General features: G+C 43.9%; 1 protein-coding gene across 1 annotated transcript; it reads right to left on the reverse strand.

The window, feature by feature from the left end:
• Nucleotides 1-1,865: 1,865 nt before the first annotated feature.
• On the reverse strand, nucleotides 1,866-20,133 carry SHISA7 (shisa family member 7; the record flags this gene model as incomplete). Its single annotated transcript, XM_081971150.1, has 5 exons — nucleotides 1,866-2,596; nucleotides 7,942-8,094; nucleotides 14,150-14,215; nucleotides 16,645-16,799; nucleotides 19,583-20,133. 5 exons carry the CDS (start codon nucleotides 20,131-20,133, stop codon nucleotides 1,971-1,973), a joined length of 1,551 nt encoding a protein of 516 aa, XP_081827276.1. The 3' UTR covers nucleotides 1,866-1,970.
• Nucleotides 20,134-24,750: the final 4,617 nt, after the last annotated feature.

Below are 24,750 nucleotides of genomic sequence, written 5' to 3' on the forward strand. Positions count from 1 at the left end.
CCGTGACCCACTGGATGTTTGCCATACTTTTTACGTCTTTGTTTGCTTAGAAAAAGAGCAGACCATTCAGAAAATGTAATGTGGAAAGGATTTTTTTAAAGCATCCTGAGCATCACAGAGGATGCACAGTTGGAGAGAAAGCAGATAGGGTTAGGATGAAGTTTATTTGTAATGATTGCATTTGAAATATCAGAGTTTTTTTTTAAAAAACGCACTCACAAATTCAATATTGATGGATATCCCCTGTAATGGGAAGGTAAATAAAAAGCACTAGAAAAATCGATGGAATGCAAGCAATATATAATAAGATATGTACAGCAGAATGGGTGGACTTGATTGTGCCCTACATCTTTATCATCAGTTATGGACACGTTATAACACAAGGATAGAATGAGAGTGGCAAAGGGCTGTGTATTATATAATACCCCAGTTCCTCCACCTTTAGCACTGACCAGACTTGTTACTGGAGGCAACAGGATAAGATCGCCACCATTCCCTTCTTGCAGCATATCTGAAAGAAAGAGAAAGAGGTGGAAGGGGGTCTCATCTATTCACTTTACCACTGTATGAGCAAAGTGATGGTCAGATCATCAGAAGATCGTAATAACCTTCATCTGTACACCACTAAGGGCAGGTTGCCTCCAACAACCAGATCCCAGTTGTTAACCAGCCCCAAAAGATGAAGCCTCATGGAAATGGCTTCATGCAAAGTGGATGAGCTGAGAAACAGTCAGCAATGTCAACAATAAGGAGTGAGGTGTACAGTGATGAAATCATCAAAAGTCAACACCGTTGCCAAGTCTGGCTACTTTGAAATCTGTAGCTATTGGCTGAATCCATTGTGCTGAAATCATCAAGATGTCACAGGCACAGGAATCTTGATAGCATTCTTAGTTATCAAGATTGGCAGTACTATCATGAAATGTTGACATGGTCTCTTCCAACATCAACATGACTGATTTTGCCCATCACCATACAGGACCTATGTACTGTAACTGACTTTATCAGTCCATGTAATACCCTGCAGTATTTTATCACAACCAGTACAATAACAAACATCTTTCTCCAATAATGACATCTACCACTGACACGTCAGTGTTGATGTCAGCAAAGTCCACAGTGTTGATACCATCAGAAATTGATGGTGAGGGCATTAAAGGTCAACAAGACCCACAGCGCTTATATGAACTGCAGCTGACAGAATCCACAGTGTTGACACCATTGATGGTGTCGATGGTGTCACTTGGTCAATTGAGCATCCACTAAGATTGGCAAGGTTCACAGCGCTTAGAGTTGTAAGAGGCAAAGGGTGACAACCTCATAAATCCACAAGTGATGTCTTTAGTCTTCAAAAATCTGGGACAAGGCCCAGAGCAATGATGCCATCAAATGTTGATGGACAAAACTAGTATTGTAATCAAAGGTTGATGGGGGCCTAGTAACTGATCTTATGCAAAGCTATCTTCACGTCTTTGGAAGGATCCATAGGCCTGATCACTAAAAATCAATTCAGCTTTTATGTCACCAAACCTGGACCGCAATGTCAACAGACATAGGAAGTGATAGTAGCAGCATTAATTGTATGAACCCAACTAATTTTGACATCTTCAGAAATTGACTAATACTGCATAATTGATGCCTTCTATGAAACCAAGCAGGCCTTGATATACTGACTTCTTATCATGAGCTGTAACGCTGATATTAGCCAATATCATCATCAAAGATTGTCAGGACCTGGCAGGTCAAATGGACCCAATCAAAAGTCAGTGAAGACTGTGATAGTGCCATTAGCAAAGACCAGGCTAGGACTTGACATCAACCGAGATGGAGGCCACAAGACTAAAAATAAGGGGGGGAAACCCCAAGAAAAAGATAGTGAGCACCAAATAAAGGGTGGGGTGGATCAGAAAAAGGGAGAGAAATATGGCCTTGGAAAGTCCAATCAACCTGAGTTGGGGAAAAGGGACAACTCACACCGTGACCTCATTCTTACTGCCAGTAGGAAGGTGTTGGGTTGGGTGGTGCCCCGGGATGAATTGGACTTGATCAATGGTACTTTGCCTCTTGGATGCAAAGCCTTGGCGCCGGGTGGCGGCTGCCTGGTTACTACTACTGCTAGTCTCCCAAGGAGCAGATGCCTTGGGAGAATTGTTGGAGGTGGGATGAGAGTTTTTCATCATCATGTGATGGTGGTCAAGCATGGGGGTGCTGCTGGCACAGACATTGGTCTGAGAAAGAGCCTTTTGATGGCCCAGGTGCATCTCCTGGAAGGGACCCGTGTGTTGATGGAGATGCTCTGGAGAAAGCAAGTGCTCCTGAGAATGCAAGTTTTCCCGGGAGAGAAGGCGCTCGTGAGATATGACACGCTCTCTTGGAATGGTGTAGTCGTAATGTGATGGGCGGTAGCTTCCCCCTCCATTTCCACCGTCTGAAAGGATGTGTTCCTGTGACATGACCCGTCGCGGATTGTGTGACTTCTCAGAGTAGCTATCCCTATCATAGTTCATTTTCATGGCATGTAAGGGCAGCGTCCCTCGAGTCAACTCAGCAAGATGCCTCCGCTTGGCATAGAATTCATCCAAGTCCTTCTCCGCTGCTGAGAAACATGGAGAAAAAGTGAGATGTCAGTGGATGATAGAGAGATGGAAAGGTGAGATTTAAAACAGGAGAAAGGAACGTTAGAGACATAGATGGATGGTTATGCAAGTGGTTTGGTGCAGAACTGCCATGACTTCCATTTTAAGGAGCATGAACACAACACAACATCCTGTTAACGGCTGTGTTCCTTCAGCGTTTCTATTCTTTTTCAGATTATAGCGAGATTGCCTTCTTTCAGAAGGAACAATTCCAAAGGTATTGATCCCCTTAGGAGTCTGCCATGTCTTCTGGGCTGAAAGTCCCACTTGGCTTTTAAATGCTATGCCAGAAACTGCAATGCAAAAAGCAATGGTTAGATCAAATGTGAATTTGATTTCATTTGATGGTAAAACAAAATGAAATCATTTCCTAATTTATGTTTTCTTTCTTATTAACTGCAGTTTGATAACAGTTGCTGGAGATGTTTGGGAAATGAATCTAAGATTTTTGGGAATTACTTGTAGTTCTGGAGCCTTAAATTGCATTCCGGTACTTTAAAACTATTCCTCCATCCTACAACTTAGGTATAAAAGGGATCATACTAGCTGGCCACATTAAATGTGATTGAAATGCAGTATGTATTTATCTACTGGATTCTTCCATTGATATAGAAAGATCAGTAAACTAATAGCAATCTAGTGAGACTGAAATCTTTGAAGGATTACCTGCATGTTCTCCAATTGACTCATTCTCATATACCGGTAGCAACAGCACTCAGACTTATATACCACTTCACAGTGCTTTACAGCCCTTTCTAAGTCGTTTACAGAGTCAGCCTATTGCCCCCAACAATCTGGGTCCTCATTTTACTGACCTTGGAAGGATGGAAGCTGAGACAACCTTCAGCCTGGTGAGATTCGAACTGCCAAATTGCAGGTAGGCAGCAGTCAGCAGAAGTAGCCTGCAGTACTGCACTCTAACCACTATGTGCCACCACGGTAGGTCAACAGTTGTAAGTTAACTGGTGGCAGTTCAGTGCTTTCTTTGGAAACATCCCATAATACTCTGGAGCACCAAATGTAGGTTTTTACAGGGCACTAATAGAATGTTAAAACAGTGTCTAGGAGAGTGGTGGCGAACTATTTTTGCCGCGGGTGCCAAAAGCACGTGCGCGCTATTGCATGTGTTCACGTGCCCACTCCCATAATTTAATGCCCCTCCCAGCGCCATGCCTCCTGTACACGTGTGTGTAACCTCCGCTGCCCAGTGCATGTGTGCACGGCTTTCTTGGAGGCCCTCCAGAGGCTGGAAAGAGCCGGTCTTCTGACTTCCGGTGGGCCCAGTAGGTCTGTTTTTCGCCCTCCCCAGGCTCCAGAGGTTTTCTAGGAGCCTGAGGAGGGCGGAAAATGGCCCAACACGCAAATCAGAAGTTCGGGAATGGACGTCTGGGTTGCCCATTGGGCCGTTTTTCTCCCTCTGGAGGCTGGCCCATGAAAAACAGCCCAATGCGCAAACTGGAAGTCCATTCCCGAACTTCCGGTTTAATTAATTTAATTTAATTTAATTTATTAGATTTCTAGACCGCCCCCTCTCCCCGAAGGGACTCGGGGAGGTGTACAGGTATAAATTTAAAAAACCATACAAACAATAGTATACATAGCTAAAATTAGATTAAATAGCCCCTGTACAAATTTATAAAAATTAAAAACTTAGACCATAAAACCAATCATAAAATTTAAAAATAAAACTGAGGTGGGAAAGTTGGAATTAGGCCAGGCCGGCTAGCCTGGCCTAATTCCAACCCTCTGGAATGACCTTCCCTTTGACATCAGAATGACTACGGACCTCTGCTCCTTCCGTCAGAAACTCAAAACCCAGCTGAAACAGGTGGGTTTTGAGTTTCTGACGGAAGGAGCGGAGGTCCGTAGTCATTCTGATGTCAAAGGGAAGGTCATTCCAGAGGGTCGGGCCCATCACAGAGAAGGCCCTTCCCCTAGGTGTCGCCCGCTGCCACAGCCTAGTGGACGGCACCCGGAGGAGTCCCTCTCTGTGTGAGCGAATCGGCCGAAGGGATGTATGGGGCAGGATACGATCCCGCAAATAACTAGGTCCTGTGCCATGGAGCGCCTTAAAGATGATGGTCAACACCTTGAAACGCACCCGAAAAGCCACAGGCAGCCAGTGTAGCCCGCGCAGGAGAGGTGTTACACGGGAGTAGCTAAAGACTCCTGAGATTGCCGGCGCGGCCGCATTCTGAACCAGCTGCAGCGTTCGGGTGCATCTCAAGGGGAGCCCCATGTAGAGAGCGTTGCAGTAGTCTAGCCGGGACGTCACAAGCGCATGAGTGACTGTGCGAAGGGCGCTCCGGTCCAATAGGGGACGCAATTGGCGCACCAGGCGAACCTGGTGGAACGCCCCCCTGGCCACAGCTGTCACATGGTCATCCATGGACAGCCGGGCATCCAGAAGGACGCCCAAATTGCGTACCCGATCCACGGGGGCCAGATGTTCGCCCCCAATGGCCAGTGATGGAATAAGCTGGTTGAACCGGGGCGCCGGTAGCCACAGCCACTCAGTCTTGGACGGGTTGAGCTTGAGTCTGTTATTTCCCATCCAGATCCGTACGGCTTCCAGACACCGGGACATCACTTCGATAGCATTGTTGGGGTGGTTTGGGGTAGAGATGTACAGCTGGGTGTCATCCGCGTACAGATGGTAATCTACCCCAAACCCACGAATGTTCTCGCCCAGCGGCTTCATATATGCATTGAACAGGAGAGGCGAGAGGACCGACCCTTGTGGCACCCCACAAGTGAGCGGCCTCGAGGTCGACCTCTGCCCCCCTGCCAATACAAATTGCGCTCGGCCAGAGAGGTAGGAGGAGAACCACCGCAAGACAGTGCCCCTCATCCCCAACCCCTCCAATCGATGCAATAGGATACCATGGTCGATGGTATCGAAAGCCGCCGAGAGGTCTAATAGGACCAGGATGGAGGAGCAGCCCCCATCTCTGGCCCTCCAGAGATCATCCACCAACGCAACCAATGCTGTCTCCATGCTGTGACCGGGCCGGAAACCGGACTGGCGTGGGTCCAGATAATCAGTTTCCTCCAAGTGGCGTGGAAACTGTTGTGCCACCACACTCTCTACAACCTTCGCCAGAAAGCAAAGGTTGGAGACAAGACGGTAGTTGGCTAATAAAGCTGGGTCCAGGGAAGGCTTCTTGAGGAGAGGCCTCACCACTGCCTCTTTCAGGGTGGCCGGCAGGAACCCTTCACTCAAAGAAGCGTTGACTAACTCCTGGAGCCAGCCTCGTGTGACCTCCCAGGATGCCACTACAAGCCAGGAGGGACACGGGTCCAATAAACATGTGGTGGCTCGCAGTCGCCTATGCAGCCTGTCCATATCATCAGAAGTAACAGAGTCAAACTCCTCCCAGAATGGAACCTCACGACCCGCCTCTGACGTCCCTTCCAGACCACTAGCAGGGACCAACTCGCTTCGAATCTGAGCGATTTTGTCCTGCAGACTCCCCAAATTCCTCTGCTCTACCCTGCAGAGGGGCTTCCCGCGGCCTCTGTTGGAGGAGGGAGCGGGTCACCCCAAACAGGGCGGCAGGGCGGTTATCTGCGGACACAATAAGAGTGGCACAATACTGACGCTTGGCCACTCTTAACGCCACAAGGTAAGTCCGTAAATGGGCTCTCACCTGAGTTCGGTCAGATTCAGAGCGTGACGATCTCCATCTGCTCTCTAGGCGTCTCTTGTGGCGCTTCATCACCCTCAGCACCTCGGTGAACCAAGGGGCCTGGGTGGTTCGCTGCCGCAAGAGAGGCCTTCCATGCAGCCATTAGGTCCTCCAACCGGGTGTGGGTCAGGGCTACAGGAAATGGCCCAAGCTCCGTCTGGAACCTGTCAGGTTCCATCAGGCGCCTGGGGCGGAACCATCTTGGACAATCCGGTTCCGCCTCCCCGCGGTGGGGAGTAGCGGCTGGAAAGTCGAGCCAGAGAAGTGGGTGATCAGACCATGACAGGGGGGTGATAGCTAAATCCCCTACTCCCAGATCACTCCTCCATTGGCCAGAGACAAAAATAAGATCCAGTGTGTGTCCTCCCTCATGTGTGGGGCCCTGAATTATTTGGGTCAGGTCCATGGCTGTCATGGAAGCCATGAACTCCCGAGCTACTTCGGATGTCTCCCCTATCGATGGCAAGTTAAAGTCACCCATGACCAACAGTCTGGGGGTTTCAACTGCCATCTCGGCGATCACCCCAAGGAGCTCGGGCAGGGCTGCTGATGCATAGCGAGGAGCCAGGTATACAATCAGCAAGCCCAACTGCTTCCCTGGGCCCCACTTCACACACAGGGACTCACAACCGGCTATCTGTGGCACAGTGGTCTGTCTCGGCTCAAGATCTTCCCTCACAATGACCGCTACCCCACCACCCCTGCCTAGTGCTCCTAGAAAACCTGGGAGGGCGAAAAATGGACCTACTGATCCCACCGGAAGCTGGAAAACGAGCCTCTGGAAGGCGAAAAACAGCCTAAGATCAAGGCCGAAATCAGCAGGCCGACGTGCGCAATTGCACTGGCGCTGACAGGGCAATGCCTTGCATCCCCTCAGAAATACAATAATAATACAATACAAATAGCTCCGTGTGCTGCTTGTGGCATGCGTGCCATAGGTTCGCCATCATGGGTCTAGGATGTCTGAATTCAGAGGCCAAGATCTCCTCAAATGCAGCTGTCACTGAAAAGTCAAAGACCCAAAACTATTTTCCTTGCTCACTTCATTTTCCTGGGTTTCATCACTACCACAGGGAGAATGAGGAGACACTTCCTTGAAACGACGGATCACAAAGAAATATACTCTGTGTGTGTGTGTGTGTGTGTGTGTGTGTGTGTGTGTGCGCGCGCGCGCACGCATGGGTATTTCTCATCTATTGTTCTTTTGTTATGAAAAAAGAAATGCACATCCACACACACACTCCCTTTCACTTATATCTGAATGGAACAATTTATGATACGTATCTTGGTCAGAATGCCTTCGGGCATGATAAATTATGATCCCCTACTACACAAAAGGCCCAGAAAAATCACACAAAACTATCTCTGGAGAATCTCAATGTGGCAATTTAAAGATTGGGTGCTAAAATTCTAAAATTGTGAGAAGACAGGACCTAAGGAATAGAATTCAAAGACTGAGGTTTTGAAACAAGTACGTAGGTGAGAAGAAATATGCTACATCACTTACTAAGCGCTACTAATCCCAAGGAATGGTCTTGCAAGATGGTTTGCCACTTTTTTCTTAAAAAAAAAACACAACCAACTCCTAATTTCCTTTTGTAAATAATGCAACTTACCCAATCGTTTGAGTGAGGAGTAACGGTTGAGTTCTGACTTGATGGCTGACTCGTAAGACGGAGGAAGATGGGAGAGGTTGTGAAATGAACGAGAGCAGCTGAGGGTATTGTATTTGGTTGAGGAATGGCTTGGGGTATCGTTCATGTGCCAGTCTTTTAAAGGAACAGAGAAATTAGAGGGGAAAAAAATCCATTAGTCTACGTAGACTTGCTGCATTTTACTTGCTTTCACACTAGCCCTTGAGTCTGGTATGGAAATCATTTGTTCATTCTGCTTTGACACAGAATCCAGATGGTAGCTTTCACTTTCTGTTCCATTCCCATGGTCTCCATGTGGATCCTCCAAGATATCTTATTGAGGTAGGCAAAACACCTGCAACCTACTTCAAATTGGGAATAGCGGCATAAAGCCAATCCATCCATCCATCCATCCATCCATCCATCCATCCATCCATCCATCCATCCATTCATTCATTCATTCATTCATTCATTCATCTACATTTATTTATTTATTTATAAATAAAATTTATTGGCTGCCCACCTTACTATAAGGCAGTGTGGGGAACTTTTTTGGCACCGAGTGCCCAAACTACTGGAAACTCGATAACCAACTGGTCTTTGGATTTCCGGTGCATGCACGTGCACCAGTCAGCTGTTCTTCACATGCAGGAGCACGGAAACTGAAAGAACAGGTGGCCGGTGTATGAATGCGCATTGGCCAGCTGGTCTTCGGGTTCCCAGTAGCGGGCGACTGCTCTTTTGGTTTCTGGCACTCCCGCACGTGTGAAGACCAGCTGGTCGGCACGCCAGAAGCTGGAAGAGCAGCGGGTGACGGCTCTGCGTGCCACTTCTTGCACGCGTGCCATAGGTTCGCCAGACAATGACGGTAACGTAGTCAGTGGTGGGATTCAGCCAGTTCGCAACACTTGGGGAGAACCAGTTGTTAACTTTCTAAGCAGTTTGGTGAACTGGTTGTTGGAAGAAATCATTAAGGCAGAGAACTGGTTGTTAAATCATTTGAATCCCACCACTGAACATAGGTCAATGTTGGTTAGAAATTTTGAGGATGCTAGCTGGAGATTTGGAAAGTTAATGCTGAACATACCTGAAGAGCATCAGATTTGGGAAGGCAGGTATAGGCCTACCAGATTATAACACACTAGTCTTTGTTTAAGAATAAAATATAGGTAATCCTCGACAGTTCGTTTAATGACAGTTCGAAATTACAACAGTCTTGAAAAATGTGGCTTGTGACTATTTTTCACAGTCATGACCTTTGTAGCGTCCCCATCATCATGTGATCAGAATTCAGATGCTTATGACCATTGCTGTGTCTCAAGGTCATGTGATTTCCTTCTGCAACCTTCTGACAAGTAAACCGGTCTCACTTAACAATTGTGTTACTGACTTATCAACTGCAGTGATTCACTTAACAATGGTAGCACGGAAAATCGTAAAGAGGGACAAAACTCACGTAACAAACATTTAACAACCCAAATTTGGGGCTCAATTGTGGTCATAAGTTGAGGATTACCTGTATAATCTAAAGGCTGGCCAACCTGATCTTGTTTTTTAAAAAATTAACCAAAATAAGTTCTATACTCAAAACTACACTAAAAACTCTAATTCTCCCGTCACTGAATCACTACCTCAACTGCAAGAGAGGAAATCTATTCCCTGCAAGAATAGAGCATCATAATCCCCAGGCCATCTCAGTGTGAAGCTCTCAGTTCTACAAGCTGTGCAAGGCTGAGACTCCATATGGCCTAAAGGTCAGGCGGCAAACTGCTTAAGTTTTCTCGTCTTGCTTAGCAAGTACAAACCATGGCTACAAAACAAGCTTTGTTTGAGCAAAGGAAACATCCAGCCTTGGCATTTGGCTAACTGAGGTACAGATTCATTTTCCCTTCTGCCAAAGCAACTTGGTTGCCAGGATCAATGGTTTTAAGACAAGCCTGGGATTAATTTCTATCCCTGACCTCCAACCCAACGGCCATGAAGGAAGGGTCATTCTATCAAGCCAACTTCTCTGTTTTTGTTCCTCGTCTTTCCTCTGAGGGCCACTGTAATTTGTTGTCGTTGTTTCTTCCTCCACTGAAGACTTCAAACCTAGCTCACTTTTTTACAACAGATATATCGGCTTCCAGATGTAACTAAACTAAAGCTCCTAGTAGCCTCAGTCAGAATCATCCACTGTGCAGAATGGTGCTAGGAGCTAAAATGTGGAAGACCACAAATTATTGACTTTTGGGAAATAATCAAATCAAAATCTTTATTACAATCAGAGACCAACATATTCTAAGAAATAGTGCTAAGTCCTTATGCAGGATGCTTCAACATGGCGTTAGCATCTTAAAATGGAAACAAATCAAGACATCAATTGGCCTTATTCCTGAAAAGAATAGTGACATTCCAGGTACTTGCTCGATTGTATCATACTTACGTAGCTTGAAATATTCAACTCAGTGAGCCTTACTCCTTTGAAAACATATATAGGATTGTGCAGTCCTATCGTTCCAGGGATGTGAACAAGGAGGGAGTAAAAAATCAAAATAGTTGACCACAATCATGCAATCAAAGTCCCAGCCTTTTTTATATGTGTTGAAGTTTTACCTGCATTTTTTTTACATCCATCTAACCGATGGAAACCCCTACATTTATTTAGCATTTACTCTGTTTCTGCATATCATCCCAGAAACCAGGTAGAATAGGTTTTGTGTCCCTCCAGGAAGGGCAAACTACATGTTACCCTAAATATTTGTTTGTGTCGATTGTTTAGCATTTGTCACACCATTTTCCACTGAAAAAGAAGGCATAGGATAGGAAGCCTTGATGTAAACTTGTACTACAGGTACAGGAGAGGGGTTAAATCATTCCTGAAACCCATTTCCTATTCAAAATTTTCCTTTCTTCACTGTTGCTAGTTGTAGGAAATAGTGGTTCAGAGTTTGAATAGGAGCTGTGGGGAGAGAGATAAAGTATAATATTTCTAAGCTGTTGTAATATTGGCAATGGTGCTCTGCAGCTTTGGATCTACATTGCAGGTCCATTACAATCTGTTTGACTGCAATACTTGTTCTGCATATTTCCATCATAACTCAGTTCCCAGTGCTGCAAAAGCAGAATATAAATATTTTCATGCCACATTTTCTGTGACCATCATGAGTAGCAGGCAGGAAGTAAATGATGTGATCTCTGTTTGCACACAACTCTGCCCCTTTTATTTTGTGCCAGCACCTACCTGGCCTTCTGGGTGAACATAGCCTCCAATGCAGTGTTTTCTCAACCTTGGCAACTTTAAGGTGTGTGGACTTCAACTCCCAACTCCCAGCAGAGTTGGCTAGGGAATTCTGGGAGTTTAAGTCCACATATGTTAAAACTGCCAAGATTAAGAAAACACTGCTCTGGTGACACAGGACTGGCCTTTCCATTCTATAACAAGTTTTGGCTGGTCAGGATCAGCCTTAACATTTTTTGGCAGTGATGACAATGGGTAGACACATTTTCCCCTGCTGGGGTGAGGGGGTGAAGGTTCTTTGTATTTTAAACCAGATTGAATTACACTGCAGTGCCGTTTCATGGTGTTTCCTTTCTAAACCAACATGGCTTAGTTTACATAAGGCAGTAGCAGCAGAGGCAAACCAAGTTTGGTCCTCTGGATGTCCACATTTGGATCAGATCAACAATGTGAAATTGATCAGGCCTCTACTCTTAGAATGGGTGTCAGTGAAGATAGACGACTCCAAAGGAATTTGCATATTCCTTGTCTCATTTTTCCTGTCTCCCAATATGTGTTGCCTTAGCTTATTTCATGATGCAGCCATGTGTGGGTGTCTATGCGTAAGTGTATAATTGTGTGTGTGTGTGTCTGTCTGAATAGGAATTTGTCAGAGTGAGGGAAGGGAGACACAGACACATATACATACATATACACCCTTAACTTTCCCCCTTTCCTTTTGTAGTTGTAGGGGCACTCACTAAACATTGGCCATTTGGGGGAAGATCATTATTAAAACGGTCAGTAGTTTCTTCCATTTTTGTGGTGGCTTCCATTAATGAGCATTTGCTTGGCATTTTAATAAAACAATTTAGAGCAAAAGGAAGTGAACAGATTTACGAAGCCCAACAACATGCCTTTAAACCCAAGGGCATGTTAATTGCAGTCTGGAGGTGACTTTATTTCTTTCTTAAGTAATTTTAAAATAATTATAATTTAATTTAAATGTATAAAACCATATGTTTCATTCTTACGTCTCTCTGAAAAGGTGTCCTTTTGTTTTTGACTGTAAACAATTCAACTTGGAATTTGTTGCCACAAGACGTGGTGCAGCCTATTAGCCTTCAAAAAAATGGTTGGACCAATTTCTGGAAGTCATGGGGATCAAGTGCCTTGTTGGCACAAGAACTGCCTCTTGAAGCCGTGTACTGGGAGAATAATGCAGTTTGTCAGCCACTGTGAGAAATGACTGCAGGACTCAGTTGGCCAGGGCTCTGATCCAACAAGGCTGTAAGGTAAAAGTTCCCCTCACACATATGTGCTGCTCCTGACTCTAGGGGGCGGTGCTCAGCTGCATTTTAAAGCTGAACAGCTAGCGCTGCCTGAAGACATCTCTGTGGTCATGCGGCCAGCATGACTAAACATCGAAGGCACGTGGAAGGCTGCTACCTTCCCACCGAAGGTGATTCCTATTTTTCTACTTGCATTTTTACATGCTTTCGAACTGCTAGGTTGGCAGAAGCTGGGACAAGTAATGGGGGCTCATTCCGTTACGCAGCGCTAGGGATTTGAACTGCTGAACTGCCCACCTTTCTGATAGACAAGCTCAGTGTCTTACCCCCTGAGCCACCATGTCCCTAACAAGGCTCTACTCATGTTAAAACAACATGGGCATGTTCATCTAGTCTCCAGGAGTTAGGTTCAAGTCCTCGAAACATTTTTGATGGTAACCCTCAACACTGGATTACTGATTTAACTTCCTGCTTCAAATCATAGGTGCCTGTGAGAATGGAAAGACAGGAAATGACAAACAAGGGTAATGGTGTTCACAACATAAAATCCCTTGGCTTATATACAGTATATAATCTGGCATTGGGTCACAAATAGAAAAGGCTGAGATTTGGATCATGACATTGCAATTTTGTCATTCTTTTCTTCATCACAGTTTGTGCCAGAGGTCTACTCTCAACATCCATATTCAACTCTGCCTACTCTATTTGGTGACCCACCCACATTACAAAGGGAAGAGCATTAAACTGCCTATCTCAGAATCACCTTTTGATCCAGAGGTGTCTTTAAGCCTGTTTTTTAAAAATAAAACAGCATACGAGACCAGAAATCTAGCACATAAACTCTCCTTAAGGCAGCGCCTCCCAAACTGTTTCCTTCATTACCCCAAACCATGGGTTCCCAAACTTGGCAACTTTAAGACTAAAGTTGCCATGTTTGAAGACCTCTGCCCCAAACCATTTGTCCGAAATTCTTATTGAACTTCAAGGACCATGATAAGTCCCTTCCTTCCATCCAAATTTGAACAGTCGCTGAACAAACGGTCGTAACTCAAGGACTACCTGAGTTATAAAACCAACATCACTGAGTTATCTTTATGTCATTTCACTAAATTACCATTGGTAATTTCCCTGATTTGTCATCATGATTTGGAATACTTAGGGAGAAATGGCCAATTTCTTTGTATACATGAGGTACAATGACAAGAAAGGCTACAGTAGATTTTTGAATATATTTTAGTACATGTGGCAATCTTGAAGTCAATTGAAATGACCTTGCTGTGATCAGTAATGGGTTCTAGTGTTGTTATTCAAAGAAAAAACAATTTTACCCAATTTCGGGTAATTTACCCAGCTTTGGGAAGCACTGCCATGTTAAACTCTTGTTGGTTAGCCGTAGCCAACAATAATTTCCTATTCTTCCAATAAATTGCAGAAAATTGAGGTCTCCTAAATATACTATTGATGTGATGGTTGTAAAAGGCCATGTATGTTGTATATCACTTTAGGGAACTTTTCAGCTGAAAAGTTCCTTTCTTCACCAGCATATATAAGCCCATTTACATATAAATACAGCTCTGGTGTAAATGAATGATAAATGTATGAAAAGATATATAATGAATCAGTGATTTGATGGGATTCTTCCAACATTTTTTGCATTTTCTGTTTGCTAGCTAGGGATCAGACACCACTGGACACTTACCCAGAGTGGCTGTGTGGTGCTTAGGGCTGTTGACGTTCAAATGGATATAATTGTGATGCATATTATCTGCAAGGCAAAAAAGAGAAGCATGCATGGAGCCACGCTGCACTTTCCCGCAGCCGGCCACTAGAGGTCCTCTCATTCAGGTTTTTCCAAGCATCAGGTGTGGAATATGGGTACCAATCCCGCCTGCTTTAAATCAGAGAGGACCCAAATGCATTTGGTCCTCCTCTTTGCAGCTTTTGGTCTGCGTCCAAACATGGCAGTGCTCAGAACGCTCTCTGCAAAGGGAAACGATCTTATTAGGTCTCCTTTTGAAACTTGCTTTCCTAGATTGCACGTGCTGGAGGAATGTGATCTGCAGAAATCACGGGCGATTCTTCTCACCACCGAAAGCTGAACGCTACTGTTTACAGAGCAGGCATGCAGCTCAGTGGAGAGAGAGAAAGTGGACAACTTTGTATGATTCCCAGGTTTTGTCTGGTGCTAGCATTCTCTCTTCCCTTTCCTATTACTGATATTTTTCAAATAGGTTAAACAAAGAAAAGACAAAGACACAAAAAACAAGGAACAGTATCAGGATGTTTTGCACCAACTGGACAGCAGATTTTACGTTTACCGACTCCCATCTCCTACAAAGCTTGTGCTCTCCTATGCATGCTCATGCCTTTCCTACCATTTGTCTGTTGCTCTCTTTGGGCTACTCTTGTCTACAATCACTACCTGAATTTGCTATTAGAATGATTATAGTCATTTCCCAGGCTGGACTCTTAACATCTCTGAGAAGAAAGTGCAATGTCCTTGAACAGAAAACCTGAAGTTTCCTTTTCTTTTCACCTGGAAAAGGAGCAAAAGGAGTGTCTGAATGCAGTTCTCTCCCCCTCCTTACTACCCTAATATTAATGTTTGAGCCAGCACAAAGACAGCCAGACAGCCAGAATTGGTTGTCATGGCAAACAGGCTGTTTCCCCGTTTTTTGCAGATTAGTTCCTGCTGCTGATACATATATAATTTAAATGCTGCAACCTCCAACTTGTAGAAGTTAGCATGAGATACTCCTAGGGGGGAAATTGCAGAGGGGAAGGACACGATGGAGACAAAACATGGGGCAGGAGAGTGCTGGTAGTTGGCAAAAAGTTATCTTAGTTGTTCTAGGAAAGTATACTGCATTGTGTAGATATATTGTTGTTTCTACTCTCAGTAACATTTATCTAACTTTGTTTTTATCCAAAGTGGTTTGAAAAGATCTTCCATTTGGATCCTAATAATCAATATTTATTCTCACCTGAATTTAGATGCCAAACAACAGAAGTGTCAGATCTACAGACAAATAATGAAACGTTTACCTTTTTTGACTTCTTTGGTGGTATGTTTGATTCAACAGTGAGCCAACATCTAGGAGAAACCTGTGTTTTCTGTCTTGATTTCACAGCTTTTCCATGCTTTGCAAGATGGGGTTGGTTCAAATGTCATGACCTACTCATGGATATTTCTCAGTTTGCACAAACCATGGTTTAGCATTAGAGCCAAATGGATTACAGGGTTGTAAAAAGGAAAAATAATCTTTTTTTACCATTGGCCAGTTCAAAGCTTCTTAGTTTAGAAACCAAGCTATATCACTCACACTGTTCCTGATGCAAATTATTTTCATTGGAACTTTTGCAGCCTAATCGAGAATTTGAAAATGATTTCCAAGAAACAAAGGCCAAGATGTTTACCTTACTATGCCTGAGCTTGAGATCCCTTATTGCAATGTTTCTCAATCTTGGCAAGTTGAAGATGGGTGGACTTCAACTGCCTACAATTCCCCAACCAGCATTTCTGGGAGTTGGTCTACTTATCTTCAAGTTGCCAAGGTTGAAAAAATACTGCCTCATTGCATCTTCACACTTAGATCATACCACTGGAATTTCATAGTATGTTTTGGATTATTATTATTATTATTATTATTATTATTATTATTATTATTATTATTATTATTATTATTATTATTTTGCAAATAGAAGCAGCAAGATAATAGCAATAGCACTTAAGACTTATATACCACTTTACAGGGCTTTACAGCCCTCTCTAAGCGGCTTACACAGTCAGCCTATTGCCACCAACAATTTGGGTACTCATTTTACCCACCTCGGAAGGATGAGTCAACGTTAGCCTGGTGAGATTTGAACTGCCAAATTGCAGGCTGCCGGCAGCCAGCAGAAGTAGCCTGCAGTACTGCATTCTAACCACTGTGCCACCGTGGCTCTTTTATATTTGTTGTAGCATTATTTGTGCTGCTTAGAAGTCAATAAGCTCTTTCCCCAATATTTAAAATGACCAACACCAGTGACAGCATCAAATCATTGGTCCACTGAGGTCAGCAAAGTAAAGAGTAGATCACATGTGCCTCACTGTAAAATTACCTTTGGACAAGCACCTGATAAAGGCAGGAATTCAGTGGCTAGTTTGAAAGTCGCTCTCTTACCCAGCAGCCCCACGTCTCTTTCTCTTACCATGACTACTTTTTGAAGGTTTCACTGCATTGTACAGATTCTTGGGTGGACGAGCTGAACCATTGTCTTGGAAGTTTGAGTTCATCACAAGGCTGTTGTTGCGCTCAGAACATGAGGTGGTGCCTGCTTGATGCCTGAGAATGTCAACCAAAGCCCTGGCCAGAAAAGAAAAAGGCAAATGTTCATAGAAGGGAAATAGTAAAGGATTCACATGGATTCTATTGAGGAACCTGGAATGTGCGTTTAACCATCTGCATGTTGATGGCAAAATTGTTTGAACAAAACTCTCCAAACAGGTGCCTTTTATAGTCCCATTCTGAATGGGATGCAGCACAGAATCACGTAGTTAAATATAACTAGGGAACACTAAGTTGTGGAAGGAGAGTAGCAAGATGGTGTTGTATCAAAAATACATGTTAAAGGAAGTTTTAAATGGAAACAAGTTCAAGATCTAGGACCGTGATGGTGAACTTAAGGCACATGTGCTGGAAGTGGCACACAGAGCCATCTCTCCGGGCATGTCAGCTGTCGTCTGTACAGAAGCGCTAGAAATTGGAAGAGCAGTTCCCTGGCCTGCATGCTTCTGGCTTCTACTGCACGCATGCGCACTGGCCAGTTGGTCTTTGTGCACACATGCACGGCAGAAACTGAAAGGCCAGATGACCGGAGGAGGCACGCCAGGGAACGGCTCTTCCAATTTCTCGCGCTGCCAGGCATGCGCGCACACACTCCCGTTTTGGCACTCAGTGTGGCGAAAAGGTTCGCCAACATTCATCCTGGCAACTTCCATGTCTAGTATTGTGTCCAGTCCCACGCATCCCACGAAAAAAGCGGCAGACACACTCAAATAGCTTTAAAGAATGGCAATGCTTTTGGTCAAAAATACAGGTAGTCCTCGACTTAAACAATTCATTGAGTGACCATTCAAAGTTACAATGGACAATGGACAAAGTTACAATACTGAAAAAAGTGACTTATGACCATTTTTCACTCTTACGACTGTTGCAGAATCCCTATGGTCACATGATCAAAATTAAGAAGCTTGGCAACTGACTCATATTTTTGACAATTGTAGTGTCCGGTGTGTGTGTGTGTGTGTGTGTGTGTGTGTGTGTGTGTGTGATGCGATCCCCTGTTGCGGCCTTCTGGCAAGCAAAGTCAATGGGGAATCCAGATTCACTTATCAACCGTGTTACCAACTTAACAATAATTCACTTAACAACTATGGTAAGAAAAGTCGTAAAATGGGGCAAACTCGCTTAAGAAATGTTTTGCTTAGCAACATAAATTTTGGGCTCAATTGTGGTCATAACTCGAGGACTAACTGTACAGGAGGACCAAAGATGATGAAGGCAAGTGCACAAGTTTCAAATGTAAAGAACTGTTTGTTGAAATATTTAATTTAATAGCTGCAACAATTACATGGATAATGGGCCAGTACACAAAGTGATAGTTGATTAGTTAGACTATGCATGGGTGTCAAACTGGCAGCCCGTGGGCCAGATGCGTCATGCCAGGCCACCCCCACCCCAGCTCCGCAAAGGGGGAAAATGTTGATATTTATATAAAATTAGAAGTTCATGTTAGCGTCTCTGATTTCATTTGGACGCCTACTGCGCAATTCCTTGACACTGTCCCACAGAAGGAGACAACAACTTATTCTCTATCCTCTGGAAGACTTTGAATGAATATAAAGAAATAATTCATCCAATCCCATTGTAGCATGGTCCTGCTTGTCTACTGTTCAGAATTACAATTATCATTTTTTTCTTGACACTTTCATGACTCTTTATGTTGTAATACAGGTTTGGACATCTTGCACAAGGTTCTGGGGAATTTTCTACCAAGCCCATTCAGTTTGCAAAAAATTGTTGGTTTTGCTATCGCCTACAATGAGGTCTAACCATTAGTATATATATACTGTACATTCCTCAATTCTCCATTATATACGGTAGGTACATTCTGCTGCAACTTTACTTGCAGCTATGTGGGATGATACCATTTGTAATCCAATACATCTCAAGAATATCAATTTTTGCTCTGGAAAATATTAGTTCTTTCAGCCCTACTTCTCTGAGCCTATAGATAAGTATCTCTCAACCAAGGCAACTTTAAGACATGTAGACTTCATCTCCCAGAATTTCCAGCCAGCCTGAAGCTAGCTGGCTGGGAATTCTAGACGCTTGATTTCTTTTATCTGGCTGTTGTCTAGGTTGCAGCTCTTCCACCTCTTCCTCAAGATTATTCTCGTAATCCATTACAAATCCTTGGTTTGTGGAAGAGACTACAGCTTTGAGACAGAGCACAACGTTGAAGGCCAACTGTCTCAAGTCCAAGTAACTGAATAATATGTGATGACAGAAACACTTTCTTACATCTTGAAAAGCTACTGCTAATGCAAGTGGGAAATATTGGTCTCCCTAAATTAGACAAACCGGCTGTCTTGCAATAGGCTGGTTTCCAGTTGCCCCTAGATTTTGCCTTGCAAGTGAACATACATTCCATTGAACCATAATCTGGAGACTCTTTAGATTTGGAAGCAATTCAAGGGTAGTATCCAAGGGTAAAACGCTACCAGTTCGGATCAGTTCATCCGAACTGGTAGTAAAAAATGCTACCGGTTCGGGCAAACGGGTATTTCCGACGATCAGCTGTGACGCACAATTTATATTAGCTAGCAAGCAGGATTTCCTAATCTAAATTGCGTGGCACAGCAGATCCCCCCCCCCGCTATTCTACTTACCTTTGTAGGCACACTCGGTAGCGGGCTCCATTCACCCGCCCAGACGTCATCACATCCGTTTTTGACCTTCTGCGCATGCGAACTCACATTTGCGAACAGGTAGCGAAGATAAGTAGATTTCACTCCGCTAGTATCTAACCCACCATCAATGGATTAGAATACTTCTGGGTCCCTCTCTGCAGCTCATATCCTTACCTGGGCACATTGAGTTCTCTCCCATGGGGTCTCCTGGAGGCTTTGCTGAAAAAGAACTTGATCCCGACTCCCACAGCAAAGGTGAAGCTGATGACGCCACAGATGACATACACGGTGCTGTTGCTCTGCTGCTTGCTACCGTTGGGTACATCGGGCCCATTCGTGGCTGTGCCAGCAACGGTGGTTGCAAACCACTGGGGGCTGTCACGGCACTTCCCTTGCTCCAGCCTCCTGGATCGATCGTCACAGCAGAAGCGGTATTGGCAGGTGCCGCAACAGAACCGGTAACCTCCTGTGGTACAGTTGAAGGCTGCATCATATTGCCCCATGACGTCATAGTAGCCTTGGCATGTATCAGAGGGCCGGACTTTGCTGCTTGTGCTCATGGTTGAGTTAGAGTTCGGTGAGGTCAAGCGCTTCAGGTGGGCTAGGAGGCTGGGCAGTCCCCAACTCTGGTTTGTATAATGTGGTGCCTGGATTACAGCTAAGGCTGTGTGCCCAGCCAAGGCTTCAAGGGATGCATAGAGCATGACCGTCAGCAACTGATGCATGCTGGAGGGAAGGTATGGGGCTGAGCAGCTCAATCCAGGCTGGCCAATGTGGTGGGCCTTTTAGAAAGTTTATAAAAGAGATCAAGGAAGCAAACCCTATAAAGATAAAGAAAGGGGTGTTAAGAAAAGCCCGGTGGAGTGAATACAAAATGCTCCTCAATTTGATTCGACTTACGACAACAATTGAGCCCAAAACTTCTGTTGTTAACTGAGACAGTTGTCAAGTAAGTTTTGCCCCATTTTCTTGCTACAGTTGTTAAGTGAATCAATGCAGTTGATATGTTAGTAAGCCAGTTGTTAAGTGAATTTGGCTTCCCCATTGTCTTTGCTTGTCAGAAGGTCACAAAAGAATTATAGGACCTTGGGACACAGCAAAGGTCATAAATATGAACCAGTTGCCAAGTATTTGAATTTTGAGCCCATGGTCATGGGGAGGCTGCAAAGGTCATAACTGAAAAAAATGGCCATAAGTCACTTTTTCCGTTGTAACTTTGAAGGGTGACTAAACAAACAGTTGTAAGTCGAGGACTACCTGAACTAACAACACAGGTTATCCTTCTCTACCATAAATCTTGGGACTCAATCTCCCCAAAGGCCATGGTCAGAGGGCATCAGGTTGGAGAAGGCAACGATAGAGCCATCAGTCATCAGGAGCGGATGATAAGCTTTTCCTTCAAAATCAACATCTGTTTTAAAATGTACGCCAGGTTCCCTCAATGTGAGATCATCCAGGATGAGAACTCTGATTTAACAAATCTGAATTGCATCATTTCAGAATGGCTGATCACTGCCAGGATAGCAACTCACAGCCTCAAATTCCATAAATGTTTCATGATTTACAGCTTTGCACGACATGGTTCATTGCTTCCAGCTTAGCATGATGTCTGAATTCAATTGCTACGGTATAGGTCAGTGTTCTGATCTAGGCTTCCTGATTCAGTAAAACGCACACAATTAAGTTCAAAAACCCTCTTTTTGTTTCAAAGGCTGTGAATTATATTCATTCGCAACCTGTAATGAGTTCCAAATAGTAGTAAAGAGTCCTACAGCAGGCTGCCAAAGTCCTTCGGAATAAGGCTGATAAGCACCCACTTTTATCTTCTTTGAAAACACTGCTGGAGACTTAATTGGCAATTAGCTTGGCAAGGCCACACGGAGCAAAGAGTCCAAACGTATTTTCAGAAGGTAAACTGACCAGCATGAACTAAATTGCTTCCTGCAAAGGCTCGTGTGTCTTTGCTCCTCCTTTATGTCCTGTGGGAGGGGCCAATCACCCCCAAACCTTACTCCCGAGTCGTCCCTTCTGTTTTAGCTGTTCTTGCCTTCTGGCAGCTCTGCGCATACGCGCACTGGGAACAGGGGGAGCCTGTTTCTCTGCCTCACTGCTGTCTGACTCTGCAGGCTCCGGAGACAGCACATAATTCCCAGATGGCCTTGCCCCCCTCTCTGCCTCCGACGCAGAGCCCTCGTCTGAGCCTTCCCCAGACTCAAGGACTGGCCCATGTTCCTCCCCAACCTCCTCACTGTCCAACTCTGCTGCAAGCTCCGCAGGCCACCTGCGGACCACAACAGTCAGGGATGCCCCTTTTATGACTTGTGGACTTCAACTCCCAGAATTCCTGAGCCCGCATGAATCAAGGTGTATCTTGTCTTTTTATGTACACTAAGAGCATATGCACCAAAGACAAATTCCTTACGTGTCCAATCACACTTGGCCAATAAAGAATTCTATTCTATTCTATTCTATTCTATTCTATTCTATTCTATTCTATTCTATAAAGCTACTGGGGCTTATTCAGAAAATCACCATTTTTAAAAATCCATATAGCATTGAACAGGAATGTAGCTATTTGGGTTTCTGAACAGTATCTGAATCCACCAGTGTTTATTTCATTGAGAGATTATATTAGATAGGAATGGAATGTATTGATTTCTCTTGCTATCTTTCCATTTAAAATAGCTCTCAAGGTGGTCAATAAAGCTATAATGAATATGTTAACCAGTTAAATTCGAACTCTTCAATAATAGAGAAATAAGCATGCTCACCAGAATAAAACAGTATACTTTTTAACTTAAATGTTTTTATATACCACTCATGCTCCCAGAGAAGCCCAGAATATTTTAAATAAGTGAATAAAAATTATTAATAATTTTATAATAATTTTATAGTTTTATAATAATAAAATTATCTCAATAAAGCATTTTTTTAAAAAAAAGTTAAATAAATTAGAATTCGTGTTCAAAAACAGACAAGCTAAGCCATTACCCATCTTTAAAAATAATTTGATTATAGTATGTATGTATGTATGTATGTATGTATGTATGTATGTATGTGTGTGTGTTACAACCCCTGGTATGCCCAAATCACTCACTCACACACACACATACACACACACAAACACACACATCCAATCAGTTTTCAACACTCCTAATGTTGGATAATATGATTTCATTTTGCCAATTTCTTTTCAAGCTATGTATTCGGTTGTTTTGACTGAGATACATCAACTAGTGGCCAAAATACATGTCAAATCAAGCCTAAGAGGTCAACAGAAGGTTCAAGGTAAATACCCTGTAATTCTTGTTCAAACTGATAGTTCCAAGACATTATAAATTTCCATGATTTCTCATTCTCTTTCAACCAAGAGGAAAATATGAATCAGTGGAGTCTCCTTGATATTTTCTACCACCTGGAGAAGCGAATTTCGGTTCCAGCGCTCTAATTCTTTTCATTTCATCACCCTGATTAATGCAACTGTATATACAGACTCTCTTCCAGTAAGTAGGATGCTTGGGCAAATATTGGCTTTGCCTCAGATTAAAGCAGGATGCTTTTTTGGAATCACATAATCAAATGACATCTTCACTCTATCATTGCAATCTGTGGCGGAAGGTAGACCCAGGAGGGAGGGGTTGCTTCCCAGTGGACAAAGAGGCAGCAGAGCCTGGAATGACTGGTAAGCAGGAAGTAGATTAACACACACACACACACACACACACACACACACCAGCAGTTCACAGTGTGGAGTCTTTGGTGCTCTCTAAGCTTGGCTGTTTTCTTGCAGACGTTTCATTACCCAAATAAGTAACATCATCAGTGCTAGAAGGAAGAGAGATTTGGTCCCTGTTTATATGCAAGTGGCTTTCCCTGTCAGTGTTGGTGGGAGTGATCTTGGTGTTCCTTGATTAGGCTGTGGTTTTCCCTGATCAATGAATTACCAATTCAGGCAAAAAAGCTAAGAGTAAAACAGGTAATTAAATGTCTGCAAGAAAACGGCAAGCACAGAGAGCAACCAAGGAACTTCTCTCCTAGTATATTCATTTTAGATGTTTACTTTGTAGTTTTATGGTCTCTCACGACCAATGACTCCAAGGGACTTATAAAACACAACTTCTGAAGGCAAGCCGTTCCACTGATTGATTGCTCTGTCGGGAATTTTTTCAGTTCTAGGTTGGTTCTCTCCTTGATTAGTTTCCATCCATTGCTTCTTGTTCTACCCTCAGGTGCTTTGGAGAATAGTTTGACTCCCTCTTCTTTGTGGCAGACCCTCAAATATTGGATCACTGCTAATCATGTCTCCCTAGTCCTTCTTTTCATTAAACTAGACATACCTAGTTCCTGCAACCGTTCTTAATGTGTTTTAGGCCTCCAGTCCCCTAATCATTTTTGTTGCTCTTCTCTGCACTCATTTTAGAATCTCAGCATCTTTTTTTATATTGTCTGGTGGAAAAAGACTCCTTTCGCCCGCGCACACGCACACACACTCCCCAACCTTTATTGAGCAAAGAGTCTGCTTGAATGCCATCAGCAATTTGCTCCATAATATAAACCCCACCAGAGAGGAGAATTAAGTGCAGAAATGAAACACATCCATTTATTCACCGAAGCACAAATGTGCTTGTCTTTTGAATGAGTAAAGAAATGGGTGCACAATGTTGTGGGTGCCACAGGAATACTGAACTAACATTGCATGGTCTGACATAGTCTGACATTCTACATGCCCAGTCATGGCTAAGGTTCTTTTCTTTTCTTCTTTTTAGCTGCAATTAGAAACCAGCTTGTCATTGGTCACTACGGTTATCAAATGTATCTTTAGCTGAAAGCATAAACGGTTTCCTGGCTTTTAACAGGCTGCCGCAAATAATGAAACACTGCATGTGGCAGCAAAGTGGAATTTTAGCAACGTAGCAGGGATTAGGATCAGAATTGGAATCTTACCAGCATCACTCCCCCCCCTCCCCTTGCCAAAGGACTACATTTCCAATTTCCCCGAGAGTTTCTCTTATATTTCCCACGCAAACATTTTCCCGACTTTTAAGTAGGGCCCATTTAGGTCTTCAAGATATCTAGGCCAGCAGCTCTATTTCACTCAGTGGTGAAATTCAATTTTTTTTTACTACCGGTTCTGTGGGCGTGGCTTGGTGGGCATGTCAGGGGAAGAATATTGCAAAATCCCCATTCCCACCCCAATCTGGGGGCAGCCAGAGGTGGTATTTGCCGGTTCTCCGAACTACTCAAAATTTCTACTATCAGTTCTCCAGAATCTGTCAGAACCTGCTGGATTTCACCCCTGAACCAACCCCGTTCTCAGTTTTTTCCCCTTACCTTAGCCCATA

Source organism: Natrix helvetica, assembly GCF_964273705.1.
Source record: "Natrix helvetica genome assembly, chromosome: Z".
Taxonomy (NCBI): Eukaryota; Metazoa; Chordata; class Lepidosauria; order Squamata; family Natricidae; genus Natrix; species Natrix helvetica.